We start from the raw sequence: 16,221 nt of genomic DNA on the forward strand, positions 1-16,221 counted from the left end.
CTACAAGAAAACCATGGTAAATAGAAATAGAAAGTCAGACATGTTTATGTTGGATAAAATAATCAATACCCAACTATATGCTGACTACAAGAAAACCACGGTAAATAGAAATAGATACGAGTGTGGGATGGGACAATATCTACCATGCGCGTTTTCTTACTAAGTTGTTTTGCGGTCTCAGTGCCATCCAAATCAATATCTTGTCTGTATCCACGTGGAGTTCGAGAAGTGCTTTATAAAAAGGATACAGAAAAGCAAAGGATCAGAAACGACCAAGACTGTTACTAACAAAAGGGAAAAAAAAATCAATACTCTCTCAGGATCAAAACTCTCAGCAAACTTGGAGACTTGGAGGGGACCTTCCTCAATCTGCGATAAAGCATCTGTGAAAGCCCTGAGGCTAAAGCAATGATGATGTAAGACTGAATGCTTTTCCCTTAATATCAGGAATAAGACAAAAGTGTCTGCTCTCACCACTATCATCTTCCATTTAGTGGAGGAGAGAGCTATTGCAGAAAAGCAAAAAACAAAACAAAAAAAGAAATAGAAATAAATCCATCTCTGGGTAGAGATGACATGATGGTATTTATTAAAAAATATCCTCAGAAATCTTCAAACCAACTGCTGTATGTAATCTTTAATTTCATGGGAGGCATAAGCTTATGGTTAATATGCAAAAGTCAATTGTAATGTTAAGTATCATAAGCAAACAACTGGAAAATGAAAGTTTAGAAGATTCCACTGACAATAGTACCAAAAACCGCATAGGATTTAATAAAACACGTGCATTTTTTCACTGAGAACTATAGTATGTTACTGGGTGACATAAATTAACGAAGACACAAATAAATGGAAAGTAAGCCAGGTTCATTGGCTGGAAGGCTTGTTAATTTATTAAAACTTCCCCGATTGATCTCTAGATTCAATGCAGACCCTATAAAAATCCTGAGAAGATGTTTTGTGGAAATTGACCAGACGGATTATAAAATTTCTATGACATGAAAAGCCTAAAATAGCTGAAACAATTTTGAATAAAAATGAAGTTGGAGGATTTGTGCTCTCTGATTTTAGGTTTGACTGTGAAGTTGAAATAATCAGCACCAACTGGCAAAGTGATTGGCAAACCCATCAATGGAAAACAGTGTCCAGAAACGGAGCCATCTACTACATTGTCATTTGATTTTTAAAGAATGTGTCAAGGAGGCCTGGGTGTCTCAGTTGGCTAAGCGTCGCACTCCTGATCTCAGCTCAGGTCTTAATGTCAGGACTATGAGTTCAAGCCCTGCGTTGGGCTCCACACTGTGGTGAAGGTTACTTAAAAAAAAAAAAAAATGGTGATATACTAAACATTTCAACTGAAAGGCAGAGATGATCAGAATGGATTAAAAAAGCAAGACACAACTATATGCTATTTACAAGAGGTACGCTTTCAGTATGAAGATACAGATCAGCTGAAAGTAAGTGAATAGAAAGCATATTAGATGCATGTGATATATTCACTGTAATCATATGTGTAGCATAAAACAAATCTTCATATGTTTAAATGTATTGAAATAATTCTACTTGTGTTCTCAAACCACCACAGAGTTAAATTAAAAATAATTCACCATGAGATGTTCAGGAAAGCATCAAATGTTTTAAAATTAAACATCACAATTCTGACCTATCCATGGGCCAAAGAAAAAAATCACAAGAAAAATTAGAAAATGTTTTAAACTGAACAATGATGAAACTATAACATATTAAATCTTGTATGATGCAGTAAACACTGCTGAAAAGAACAATATTAGCCTTTTATCCTTATATTAGAAAACAAGGAGGTTCTGAAAATTAGTAATTAATAATTAAGACAAAAGAATTGTTAAATTAAACAAGAAGAAAGAGGGGAGCCTGGGTGTTTCAGTCAGCTGAACGTCTGACTTTGGCTCAGGTCATGATATCATGGTTTGTGAATTCGAGCCCCCTGTCGGACTCTGTGCTGACAGCTCGGAGCCTGGAGCCTGCTTCGGATTCTGTGTCTCCCTCTCTCTCTGCCCCTCCCCACCTTGTGCTCTCTCTCTCTCTCTCTCTCAAAAAAAAAAGAAAAAAAACATTTTAAACAATTTTCTTAAAAAGGAAAGAGAATTAAAGAGTAGAGATCAGTGGAAAAGAGAAAAGCTACATGAGAGAAAACTTTAAACCAAAAGCTGTTTCTTTAGAAAGATCAAGGAAAGAGATCAATAAAAGACATTTTATTAGTACAATCAAGAAAAAGAGAGAGAACACATATTAGCAACATAGGAAATTAAAGAGTTTATTACTACTGATCCTGAAAGCAAAATAAGAAAATATCCTAAACTATATAGTTTGCCAATTCGTTTAGCATCTTAGGTTAAATGAACAAATTTCTTTACAAATACAACTTACCAAAATTGATACTAAATAAAATGGAACACCCCCGATTGATTATGAAATGAATGCCCCCGATTTATTAAAGGAATTTAATTTTTCTGATCAAAAATCTTCCCACACTGAAAACCCTAGAATCAGATGATTTCGTTGCTGAATTTTGTCCAACATCCTAGGAAGAAATCACATCAGTCTAATGTAAGTTATTTCAGAAAATAGAAGGCACACTTTCCAACTAGTTTTAGAGGTCTGACTTAACTAATATTTCTGAACCAGACAAAGACATTACAAAAATAAAAAAAGAGGAAATTACAGACTAATATTCTTCATGTACAGAGACACAAAAATTATTACCAAGCATTAACATATCAAAACCAGTGATATATAAAAAGGTCAGTATATTATGATCAAAGGAGGTTTATGTCAAGAGTGAAAATATTTCCTTAACGTTCAAAACTCAATCAGTAATAATTCATCCTACTGGTAACCATCAGTATGTTCTCTATAGTTAAGAGTCTGTTTCTTGGTTTGCCTCTTTTTTCCCCCCTTTGCTTGTTTGTTTTGCTTCTTAAATTCCACCTGTGAGTGAAATCACATGGTTGATATCTGTACAGAAGAATTGGGGGGTAAGGTAAGGCCTGCTGTGACTTTGCTGGGAGTCACCAATGTTCACCAAACAACTTTTAGAACCATTTGATAGAAACACCAGGGCAGTGTCTTCCAGAGAGCAAGTGGTGGAAAACTCTGGGAGGAAAAAAAAAAAAAAATGAAGAGCAGGGAAGATGCTTCCAAGAAATGTGTTAATGTAGGATGGAAGGAATCTGCCTGTCTTGTCTGATGGAGGAATATAGGGGGCTGCCTCCTCCATGCTGGGTATAACCTCCAACGGGCCAAAATAGCACAGGAATTAGCTTCTCCCAAATCCCTGCCTGTGGGTGATTACACAGCCTTCTCCCATGCACAAGAACAGGTGCACAGAGACTGTTTTGTGGTACATGAAGGAGCAAATATAATGGACGCTGGACGCACTGTGCTTCCAAATGCCCTTCCTCGTCACAGGCTTGCTGCTGGCACCTTGGGAACGATGGGAGCCGGTTTGGGATTGGCCATTGCAGCCTCTACGTTGGCCAAGATAGAGCCCAGGGCAGTGGGTCTTCTGCGTGGAAGGAGACAGTGTATTGGGGTCCTCTGCACCGAAGTGGAAACCATCTGCAGGCACAACTTGCCATTCGTACCTTTGGTGGTGATTCACAATGGAATTTGTCAAAGTGTCGGCGCGGACGCTTGGAACGAAATGTTAATATTTGGAGATGCTACTGCAGTGGCCCCTCCAGTCTGTCTTCTGCCAAACTCACATTATAAGCGAGTTATAACTGTGTTTTTTAGAGGCAAAGAGTATCTTGTACAAGCGCCAGAAGAACTCCAAAATTCACTGAGCCAGAGCGTGGCAGACACAACTAAACCCTCTTCTATCAATATCATGACTAAGCCATGAGCCATATGGAAGGCCCAGGATTTTCACTGGCTGGCCCACTGTAATACATAAATAAAGATGCCAGAGAGTGGTCTTGAGGAGTTTTCTCTTTCTTCTAAGATGGAATTTTATTTTCCACAGGAAAATTACTAAAATATTAAAATTAAAAACAATTTCTAAATGAAAAAAAATATAGAGAGAGAATTCAGCCTAGCAACAGAACGATTACATGATTTCACTAGATGTAGCTTTTTAAAAAAATTTTTTTTAACGTTTATTTATTTTTGAGACACACAGAGAGAGAGCATGAACAGGGGAGGGTCAGAGAAAGAGGGAGACACAGAATCTGAAACAGGCTCCAGGCTCCGAGCTGTCAGCACAGAGCCCGACGCGGGGCTCGAACCCACAGACCGCGAGATCATGACCTGAGCCAGAGTCGGGCGCTTAACCGACTGAGCCACCCAGGTGCGCCTCACTGGATGTAGCTTTAATGAAATTTAAAGAAATACAACAAACAGGTTTAAACAGAGACTAGAAATAGGGGAAGGAGGAAGTGTTGTGAACAGGAAAGTGGACAGTGGTAGCATGGAAGGTAAAGATAGCAGACAGAATGAGAAAGTCTAGTATTTGCCTGATGGGAACTTCTTAAGAAGAGAATAAAGAGAATCCATTGGCAACAATGGATTGGGTAACAATGGATTGGGTAACAATGGAGATTTGTCCAAATTGGGGGAAGTTATGTATTCTGAGGTTAAAGAAACATAACGAGTCTTTAGCCAGCTGAAAAAATATACCTTCTCCTAAACACATTTTCTCCGTGGGAAAATCAAGACGAATATCCTAAATATTGCCGGAGGGTGGGGACGGGGACGCAGAATACTTGCAGACAATTATACTCCGTGTACTTCCAAAGCAACAATAACCATCCAGAAGCCAATGAGGTGTAGGTAGTTTACCAAAGAATCATAGCCATTAAACTAGAATTCTAAATTCACCTGGAACAGTATTAAAAAGTGAGGATGAGTTAGTTAAGAAACAAAGCTAGAAGTTTGTATCCTTGAGAGAATTACTGAAAATTGAACTCCAGCCAAAGAGAGTGGAACCAGGAAAGAACAAATTGGGTACCAGAAGCAGAAGTAGACAAAGAACCACTGGTAAAGTACTGTGGAAAATTTAAATGAATAGTAATACTTAAAGATTCTAATGACAATTACAATATAATAATAATATATTATATATTTAACTACATATATATTATTAAAATATAATAATTATATTAGATAGTATATATAATATATATTATATAAAAATATATTATATAATATATATTATATAAAAATATATTATATAATATAATATATATTATATAGTTAAAATTAATATTAATAATTATAATAATCAACGAATTTCAATGAAATAAGACAAAAGGTAGGAAAGGGGAAGTGTATCAGAGCTAATGTCCTATTGTTAAGACAAGTCACACAAGACTTAAAAAAGTTTTTTTTAAATGTTTATTTTTGAGACAGACAGAGTATAAGTGGGGGAGGCACAGGAAGAGGGGGAGACACAGAATCCAAAGCAAGCTTTGGGCTCTAACTCATGAATTGTGACATCATGACCAGAGCCGAAGTCAGACGCTTAACTGACTGAGCCACCCAGGCGCCCCTAGACTTTTTAAGATGTTTTATTTACATGGTGCTAAAAACATCATTTGCCAGCATTTAAAATTCAAGAGCTTTCTCATAAAAATGTGACTTTCCATTAACTTGAATACACATGTTGTAAATTTTAGCTTAATCACTTAGGAGACCATACATAGAAAGTAAGTTTCCAAGACAATTGAAGAAAGTAGGGAAGCATTAAGCCTGGTCTGTGGAAGGGGTGCTATGAAAGGAGAAAAATGGAGAACAAGGGAAAAAGAAAGCATGGTTGTAGAAAACATTAGCAATTCCCATGTGTATCTGATCTCCTTTCACTTATTATTCACAACTTCTAGGAGGATGGAGAATCACTTTTACAGCCAAACAGGAAATATAATGCGAAGGACTCATTTTACAAGTCCTCGACACAAAAGTAAGCATTTTTCCCAGTAGAGTTTTGATTTAAAAATGTATTTCTTCTGGGGCACCTGGGTGGCTCAGTCGGTTGAGTGCCTGACTCTTGATTTTGGCTCAGGTCATGATCCCAGGGTTGTAGGATCGAGCCCCGAGTCAGGCCCCGCGCTCAGCACAGAGCCTGCTTGGGATTCTCTCTTTCTCTCTCTCTCCCTGTGCCCCTCCCCCTACTCTCTCTCTCTAAAATAACAAAATTAAAATTAAAAATAAGGTATTTCTTTCATCTTTTGTGACACGTCCCCCTTTGTGTCCACAATGTTCTGGATGCTGTGAGTAATTCAGAAAACATCAGACACAGATATTTACTCACACTGATGGCTGAAATAAAACAGGTCAAGGGAGAGTCTTAAAGAAAATCTACGGGTAATAGAAGCATAAAACCAAAACATAAAAGAAATGGTCAGTGAGAGGAGGAGATAAGAGTACAGCATCATAGAAAACAAGAGCAGAGAAAGCCTGAAGGGGTTCATTTACGCAGTCAGAAACCATATTCAGCTTTTGCGATGTGTCTGTGCCCTAGGCTGTGAGGCTCGTCAGGGAATAAGGCGGACGGAGATCTCTGCTCTCAAAGAGCTCTCATTCTAAAGGCAGACGGACAATAAGGACAGACATAACACATAAATAGCTCATATCCTAGAAGATGATGAGGCTGTGGAAACATAGAAGAGAAAAGGTAGAATGGGAAGAAGCATCTGGAGCGTCCTGTGTATGGACGGTAGGCTTCCGTAGTGAATAGGATGTGGGGAGGGGGGGCTCCTTAATTGATGGGGTTTGAGAGCAGCTCGGAAGACATAAGGGACTGACTTGCAGATGTCTGGAACGAGCATTTTCCAGGCAGAGGGAATATACAGCCGTTTGGAAAGCCTGTGTCGGAAGTGTGCATAGGGTCAGGGAAGAGAGGGGGGCTAGGGTACCTGGAACAGAGAGTAAGGGGGACATTAGGAAGAGAAGATGGCAAAAAGCAGGGAGTGCCCAGAAGCAGATGTCCAGGGGCATTTTTTTTTTAATTTTTAATGTTTTTGTGTATTTTTGAGACAGAGAGAGACAGAACATGAGCAGCGGAGGGGCAGACACAGAATCCAAAGCAGGTTCCAGGCTCTGAGCTTTCAGCACAGAGCCTGACGCGGGGCTCGAACTCACAGACTGTGAGATCATGACCTGAGCTGAAGTCGGATGCTTAACCGACTGAGCCAGCCAGGGGCCCCGACATTTTAACCAACTGTAAACACCAGGGCTTTACCTGTGAGGGAAGTGAAGGTCTAGCAGAGAAGCAGCAAGATCAGACTTGCACAGGAAAGCAACATGGTGGCCACTGTGTCCCCAGCCAACTGATTGGGTCAGGGAGAATTGGGAGGCATCTCTAGAGGTCAGGTAAGGGCGGCTCGTTGGGAAGGTGGTAGGAAGGTGTCAGCCATGGCTGGCTCCTGGATGTGTTTTAAAAGTAGAGCCGACACAATGTCCACATTGGAGGTCGTGAGTGTCAGGGAAATAGGAGTCAAGAACAATTCCAAGGCTTCGGGCTAAGCAGCCAGATGGACATGAGATTGATTGCCATTCCTTCAACACGGTTGGAAGCAGGGGAGCGGGTTCGGAAGGAAAGGTCAGAAGCGCATTTTAGAAGTGCTGAATATAAAGATGTTCATGAGACATCCAAGTGGCTAAGGCAAGTAGGCAGTGGGGTGTGTGGGTCTAGGGTTTGGGAGAAAGGTCCAAGCTAGAGAAATAAGTGTGTGTGTGTGTTGGGGCGGGGGGGGGGGGTCATGGCCTAGAGACAGGTGTGAACTGGCAGGCACGCAAAGGGTGTAGGGAGTGAAACTGCAAATGGCCAAGTACGACGAGCACTGGGAAGGGGTGATTGCAATTGCCCAGTGGGCTTTTTGAAGTCAGCAGGGCCACAGAGAGTGGAGAACCGACAAGGATGTGTGTGCACCCAGCAAAGCACTCCACCCGCCTCCCCAACCCCTCCCTCCCGACGCTGTGCTGAACCCCACTGACGTGCTGCAGATTCCAGCTTCGTGGTTTTCTTTCCTACCGATGGCACACCCAGCACCCAACAGGCTCATGAAATATACATATGATCGGATATTTTCCCAGGCGGCTTATAAAAATATAAAGAGTATATAAGAAACGTGGGATCAAAATCAGAATCATGCTTTCTCTCTCTCTCTCTCTCTTTCTCTGCAACTCTTGCTAGCAGAAGAAAGCAGCATCGGGGTATTTGTTGACGAACATGATGCCATTTTGTTCATGAAAATGTCACTGAGTAGCCCTTCCTCTTGTGTGTTTTGTGCCTAAGAAATGTTCTGGGAGATACCCGTCCGTTGTGCAAGCTTGGGTTTCAATCATCTTTGCTTAGCTTGCATCGAGTTGAAAATGAACGCTTTGTAAAGAATGTTACCTCAAGCCCGTTTTGCGGCTGAGCTGGGGGGAGGAGAGGCAAATTCGATTTGAACATACACTTGCAGATTCAAAGGCAAAATCCTACTTTTTTTTTTTTTCTGTGAACAGTGCCAGTTTTTAATTAGGGATGATTTTCGTTCTAACCCCTATTTCAGCCTACAACAGATAATGAGTCAGCAAAATTGCTAACTCGTTGTTGGGATTAGGATGCCGCATTGTCTGAAGTCAGCGCCCCCTGGCCTGAATCGCTTGTGTAGACCATGGGTGTTACAAGTCTGTATGGCAAGTTTGCAACAAGATCACGTGCATTGTCTCCCCATTGTAAAACGACTTCAAAAAGTACGGGAACCTTCATTTCCGCACAGTTCTTTTCATTGGTATCTCGGCCACAGCTTCTTATTTTCCTTACAAAGAACGTTGTTCGTGTGTGAGCCTTCATTAATTCCAAGTGGTAAAAATATCTATCCTGTTAAAATAGGCTGGATCTTGGGGCACCTGGGTGGCTTGGTCGGTCAAGTATCTGACTTCGGCTCAGGTCATGATCTTACGGTCCGTGCGTTTGAGCCCCGTGTCGGGCTCTGTGCTGACAGCTCAGAGCCCGGAGCTTGCTTCGGATTCTGTGTCTCCTCTCTCTCTGCCCCTCCCCCGTTCATTCTCTCTCTCTCTCTCTCAGCCTCCCAAAATTAAAATAAACGTTAAAAAAAAATAGGCTGCATCTTTTTAGCAACTCATGAGAAAACAAATGACTGTACTAATTCGTATGACTGTTCTAATGAAGATGACCGTACTAATTTATACTGTTTACCAAGCTGCGATGCTTTAAGAGCACTACTCAAAAAAGCCAAATAAACTTCATTGACATTGAAAAAAGAAGAAATACATGATATGGAGCTGGATTCTGGAACCATAGAGCAAGTTGAGAAAAGAGCTCTGGAGAAGATGTCGACAGCCTGGGGGCTGGTGGTGAGATCCCCGGTTCTACCTGCCATCTCTGGGGCTTTGGCAGCCTACAGTCTTTTGGGCCCTCAATTTTCTCATCTTAAAAATGAAGGATTACAACTAAATGGCCTCTGATTTCCTCTCTGGCTTTTGATTTTATCCCCTATTGTATTTTTTTGAATGTTTATTTATTTTTGAGGGGGGCAGGTAGGGGCAGAGAGAGAGGGAGACACAGAATCCGAAGCAGGCTCCAGGCTCTGAGCTGTCAGCACAGAGCCTGACATGGGGCTTGAACCCATGAACTGTGAGATCATGACCTGAGCCGGAGTCAGACACTTAACCGACTGAGCCACCCAGGAGCCCCTGTATGTTGTTTCTTATCTGCTCTTTTATCCCAAGCACCTAGCACAGTGCTTGAAATATAGTAATTTCCAAATAAATATTTGTTTGGAGTCTATTTCACTGCATCGGTCATGTATATCTGTCAAAAAGAGCAGAACTTTCAAAACTTGAAATACCATCTAAAGATGGTACCTTTAGATCCAAATCCTACGTATACAATCCTCGCACTTACTAAGATGGCTGGACTCCTTGTACCATTGGTGTGGTGGGACAACAAGAACGCGGCTCACTCTTCAGAGGCAGATAATCTGCATTTGCAACCTGACGTCGAGCACCAGTAGCTGAGCGACCTTGAGCAAACAAATTCCATTCTCTAAGCCATCGTTTGTTTATTTGTTAATGGTCTTTCGGCTCTGCTGCGAAGGTCAAATGATTTTTCTTTTTTGTCAACTATAAGATGTATATAAATAGGTGCATTGGTTTTCCACTGCTGTATAGCAGATGACCACACATAAATCAGCTTTAGACCATAAGACTGTGGTCAGAATGTAAGCGTGCCCCAACGGGGTTCAAGACTTGGGGTTTCTCAGGCTAGAATTGGAGAGTCAGAGGGGGCTGGATCCTTGTCTCCCAGGAGCACTGAGATTGTTGGCAGAATTCCATTCGTTCCAGCTGCTGGGCTCGTGAGATGTGTCTTCAAGGACAGCTGAAGAGTGTCTGATGTGTTCTTGTCTCTTTTTAGGAGGCACCTGTTTAGGTCAGACCTAGTTAGGAAAGCCCACCTTTGGATTCACTCAAAGTCAACCAGTTAGGGGCCTTAATCGCATGGGCACAATCCCTTTGCCATATAAAGTTGCCATACAAAGTATCGCAGGAGTGATCTCTTGTCATACTTACCCGCTCTGCCCACGCCAGACGGGAGGTAGTTATATATGATATGTACCCCTGGGGGGCAGGAATCTTGGGGGACACCTTAGAGTTACCTGCCTGCCATGAGACCACGATGACTCATACCAATTGCAATATGCATTTTTCATAAAATATCATTATTTAATTTCACAGAGCTTATGAAGTTGTTCCTTGGGATAAGATGCTACCACCAAAACTCGATCCAGAAGAAACAACGGTGGAAAAAGCTGCTGACCCGATTTCACAGTGCTTTACACGGAAAAGATATGAAGGGGTACCAGCAATAACCCAGGTCAGTGATCAGGGACCTTAATTGCACAGGCATCATTCCTTTTCCTATATATAAAGTTGCATTTTCGCAACCATGCATTTATTTCTAAGCTGAAGTCCAAAACTTTAATACTCATTCTATTGTAAGAAATATGGAAAGCACGCATAAATATGTACACTTATGGAACTGAGTTCCCTGTTTTGATATTTTAACATTGTCTATGTTGGACTTTTTTCTAAAGTTTATTTATTTTGAGAAAGAGAAAGAGCACACGGCACAAGCGAGGGAGGGGCAGAGAGAGAGAGAGAGAGAGAGAGAGAGAGAGAGAATCCCAAGCAGGCTCCATGACAGTGCGGAGCCGGACACAGGGCTCGATCTCACGAATCGTGAGATCATGACCTCAGTCGAGATCAAGGACTTGGATGCTCAACCAACTGAGCCAACGCATCACTTTTATGAAGTGAAAGCCACACTCCTTGACAGGCCATGTCTCCAGTTCTATTATTTGCCCCCACTCAGCCTCCCCTCTTCCCCCCCCGCCCCACCCCCCGACATTGTGTTCCTCTTGCTTCTCCAGTCCCACCCCCACACCGCGCTCTACCGCGTCACTTTCTACGCGGAACCTCAGTGGAGTCCTCATGGGCCATGCTCTTCCTCAACACGCCATGTTGTTTTGCAAACAGGGCTCCGTTGCCTTCAGTATTCCATTTTTTCCAGGCTAAATCCCGTGAATCTTTCAGGTGTTATCTTGGACCTCACTTTTACCTTTCCAACCCTGGATTAGATGTCCCTGCTCTGTGCCTGCAAAGCATCTAGCTCCTCCTTCCATTGACCTCTCTTCCTTTGGTTCTGTTCCTCGCCCTGCAGAAGTCTGACAAGCACTGGGGCCACCTCTCATAATGTAGCTCTTTCCGATGTAAAATAGCATAGCACTAAAGAGGAAGATTATTCTATTGACATACGGTTCTAACCAGGGGCTCTTAAGAGGTTCATGAACCACAGGGTGAGAAGCCCACATTATTTGGAAAAACTTTTTTGGCTTTTATAGAGAAAAATGGCAGCGAGAGAGGAAAAACATGGCTACAATAATATAAAGTCTCGGCACGGGATTCGCACGTGCCTTGATTCTTACGGCTGTTTTTAAGAATCTCTCACCTACTTTAAAATATTTTTACATCTTTTGAAAATTGGTCACTTTTTCAACGTATCTTTGGCATTTAATTAATCATACCAGGATCGGAAGTTCTCCCCGGCAAGATGAGGTTCAAAGCTCAGGGTCTGGGCAGGACTGAAAAGGGGAGACCAGCCTGGGGCTGCAGAGAGTGAACCTAGGTGGATCCAAGTGAAACATAATCTCTGGGATGAAAACAAAAATGAGACCTTTTCTGGGGCACATGGGTGGCTTGGTTGGTTAAACATCCGACTCTGGCTCAGGTCACCATCTCACAGTTTGGGGGTTCGAGCCCCCCCATCGGGCTCTGTGCTGACAGCTCGGAGCCTGGAGCCTGCTTCAGATTCTGTGTCTCTCTCTCTCTCTCTCTCTGCCCCCTCCCCACTCATGCTCTATCTCTCTCTCTTTCAAAAATAAATTAAAATGTCAAAAACAAAAAAATGAGACCTTTTTCAGGACTTCAATCCAAAGGAGTTGGATGAGGCAGATTCCAGCTGTGGAAAAACAAACCAGGAAACTGTGGGTCTGAGAGCAGAGCAGAGACCAGAGGGGCTCTGGGGCAAACCCCCAAAGTGTTAAGGATGCTTGGGGAGTGCGTTCTGTTGGGAGCCTGGGGCTTACCATTGATGCGCTGGGGACTGTTAAGAGCGCTGGAGATTATATACGAGAATTTACGGTAACTTGTTCATTAACTATGTCCTTCATTTTGATGCCCATTTTAGATGGTTGGTGGACTCTGGGACAGATTTCAAACAAGATCTTTCTTGGTACCCATCAAGCCAGTGACTTTGTAAGTTTTATCTCCTCATGATCTCGTTACTAAATTTTTCACTAAAACATCTTTTCATTAATATATCTGGTGCTCCATGGGGTGCCTGGGTGGCTCAGTCGGTTGAGCGTCCGACTTCGGCTCAGGTCTTGATCTTGTGGTCTGCGAGTTCAAGCCCCATGTTGGGCTCTGTGCTGACAGCTCAGAGCCTGGAGCCTGCTTCAGATTCTGTGTCTTCCTCTCTCTCTGCCCCTCCTCTGCTCATGCTCTGTCTCTTTCTGTCTCAAAAATAAATAAACATTTAAAAAAATTTAAAAAAAATATGTCTGGTGCTCCAGCCCACGGGTGAGAGAGGGGCTGAGGGGCGTATCCTCTGGAGAATATTCCAGAGACCTCAGACTTCCATCTCTGGGACAGGAAAGAGAACCCAAATCTGTCTCAGTTGCTCAGCGATACCTGTCTGCCTTTTCTTACACCTCCTTAAAATTTAGACTATGAAATATACCACAACTATTTAAAAATAAATTGTCCTTTAAAAATGAATTTTTATATCAGTAAAAAAAAAAAAAGATGAGGTGAAAATGTGCCAAATTATAATCGAGTTGAACTGCCGCGTCTACTGTTACAAATAGTGACAATATTGAGAAAAATGTTGTCTTGTCAGCAAACTTAGATTTTGCCGAGCCGTATTCTAAAAATAATGTGTAATTTTCTTGATAAGGATCGTTTAAAATATGTTTTGCCAATGTGTAAAACATCCCAATATAAAAAATAAATTCCAGTGTATATGTTGAACGGCAGTCATTTTTTTAAAAAAGAGTATGACACTCAAAAAATATAAGACTCTCGAAAACAAAGCAAGCTGATGTTGCTGGTGATCATATTCAAATATCTTTTAAAAGAATAAAGATGGAAGGCATTGGTACCCGTTCTTACATTACATGAGCGCTAACAAAAATACCTTATTAGCATCTTATTTACATCATGTGGTGAAATGGCAGATCACTCACGCAGATGATAAAAATTTGTATTCCGGTTTGTATGAATCATTGCATTTTTTAAATAAGAAACCATCCGATGAATGAAAAGCTTTATGTCTTAGTCGGTAGGCCACATCTCTGAACTTTCAAGAATGCCGCTCATCCTGCAACCTTCGTCTATGCAAAGGTTGCACTGAGGGTCCCACACTAAAACCTGTATGGGAATGTTTCTGCGGCTATGCTCATAGTGCCAAAACCTAGAAACAACAAACGTATCTTTCAACAGGCCAGTGGAAAAGTATACACTGGATAAACATATACATGAGTATACAACCAATATTTTAATGTTTATTTGTTCTTAATAGAGAGAGAGTTATAAGACAGAGACAGAGCACAAGCAAGGGAGGGCCAGAGAGAGGGAGACACAGAATCTGAACGAGGCTCCAGGCTCCGAGCTCTCGGCACAGAGCCCGACGTCGGGCTCGAACTCATGGACCTCGAGATCATGACCTGAGTCGAACTCAACCGACTGAGCCACCCAGGCGCCCCGGTGTGTGTGAATCTTAAATGCATTTTGCTCAGTGAAAATAGCCACACTGAAAAGGTCACATATTGTATGACTCCATTTATATGACATTTAGAAAAGGCAAAACCACAGGAAGGGGATAGAAAAATGGCGGCCAGGAGTTGGGAAGGGGGAAAGGGATGTGCATGGAGAGCCTATAAGGGGAACATTTAGGGTCATGAACTGTTCTGTATGGTTCTGTGATGGTGGCCACATGACTCTTGTGTTTGTGAAACCCAGAGAACTAACCACCACAAAGAACAAAGTTTACTGAAGGCAACGTGAACTAAGTACGTACATGGAAACACCGATACGTATCTACATACATTCCTGCCCAGGGTGCTGGGGGAATCCAGGATGGAATGCAGATTGTGACAAATGAATCTGTGCTACAAATAAATGACATGACTACACTTGAGTGGATGGGGGCAAAACTGGGTGGTCTTAAAAAAGGCTGGGCCCTAGTAAATTTGGAAATAGTATTTTGACCGAAAAATGTAAGGCTAAAGACAAAAGGAATGCATGGCATATAAGCGCTATACTCCAGGTGGTACGTGTGTACCCGCAGGGTGTGTTCCCGCAGGGAAGTGGGTTGGTGATTCTAATACTTCTGACATATAGGGTTGAACAAAATGAAACTTTTGGTGGGTAACAGGAGGCAAGTTTCACGCTGTCAGGAGGAAATACGGGTAAGTAGGGGAGAAAGGCTAAGAGATGATCAGGACGTATCCTGTGAACTCACGTTTACTTTAACACAGATAGCAGATACAGAAATAGACATAAATATGCGGGTATACACAGATTCCTACACATCCACCCATCCCTAGCTCTGTCCGCTCAGAGGACCTGGGAGCAGGGACACCCCAGCAGCCACAACCATACCTAGCACCCACATGCTGGCTTTGAATCACCATTCTCCGATCAAAGAAATTGTGAGACCCTTGGAGAAATGGCTGATTCTGGGGTGGGTGTGGGAAAAATACAAAACAGACCTGGAGTTCCTTGTGAGGCTGTAAATAACGGGGATCTTGTGCAAGTCACTGAACTCCGTGCTATGGCCGTTTCATCTCCACCATGGAGGATTAGACTGGATGGTCAGTAGGATCCACTCAACGTGAAGATTCTGTGTCTCAGCAAACCAGGGGCTTTGCCAAATATTGCCCCACCAATCACTAAGGAGGTGTGCAGCAAAAGGGAAACCTAGGGGGCGCCTGGGTGGCTCAGTCGGTTAAGCGGTTAAGTGTCTGACTCTTGATCTCAGCTCAGGCATTGATCTCAGGGTCATGAGCTGAAGCCCCATGTTGGGCTCTGTGCTAAGTGTGAAGCCTCCTTAAAAAATAGGGGGTGGGGGTAACCCAAGAGGGGAGCCTCTGAAATAGGGCTAAAGAGAGCAACCAAAGGGGCACCTGGGTGGCTCAGTCAGTTGGGCGTCCGACTTCGGCTCAGGTCATGATCTCACAGTTCGTGGGTTCAAGCCCGGTGTCGGGCTCTGTGCTGACAGCTCAGAGCCTGGAGCCTGCTTCGGATTCTGTGTCTCCCTCTCTCTCTGCTCCTCCCCTGCTCACATGCTGTCTCTCTCTCTCAAAAATAAAGATTGAAAAAAATTAAAAAAAAAAAAAAAAGAGAGCAAGCAAAGACATGTGTGTCCATGACACTTGGAGTCAGTTTATCCTGCTTTGGCTTTTCACTTAAAACTACATCTTTAAATCACCTCTGTTTACCATTGCAAACTTTTATGTTATTATTTTATTTTATTTTATTTTATTTTATTTTATTTTATTTTATCTTATTTTATCTTATTTTATGTTATTTTATTTTATTTTATGTTATTTTATTTTATTTTATTTAAGTTTATTTATTTACTTTGAAAGAGAGAGAGAGAGAGAGAGCGAGCTAGGG

General features: G+C 42.1%; 1 protein-coding gene and 1 pseudogene across 3 annotated transcripts in view; both read left to right on the forward strand.

The window, feature by feature from the left end:
* The window catches only part of SPATA48 (spermatogenesis associated 48), a 52,259-nt gene that overhangs the window by 19,630 nt on the left and 16,408 nt on the right, over positions 1 to 16,221 (forward strand). For all 3 annotated transcript variants that reach the window (XM_042927561.1, XM_042927560.1, XM_042927562.1), the window contains exons 3-5: positions 5,859 to 5,935; positions 10,720 to 10,858; positions 12,731 to 12,798. In XM_042927561.1, the coding sequence (XP_042783495.1) occupies positions 5,859 to 5,935; positions 10,720 to 10,858; positions 12,731 to 12,798 (284 nt within the window). The remainder of the gene's footprint in view (positions 1 to 5,858; positions 5,936 to 10,719; positions 10,859 to 12,730; positions 12,799 to 16,221) is intronic.
* LOC122213618 lies at positions 2,984 to 3,934 on the forward strand (annotated as a pseudogene).

Source organism: Panthera leo, chromosome A2, assembly GCF_018350215.1.
Source record: "Panthera leo isolate Ple1 chromosome A2, P.leo_Ple1_pat1.1, whole genome shotgun sequence".
Taxonomy (NCBI): Eukaryota; Metazoa; Chordata; class Mammalia; order Carnivora; family Felidae; genus Panthera; species Panthera leo.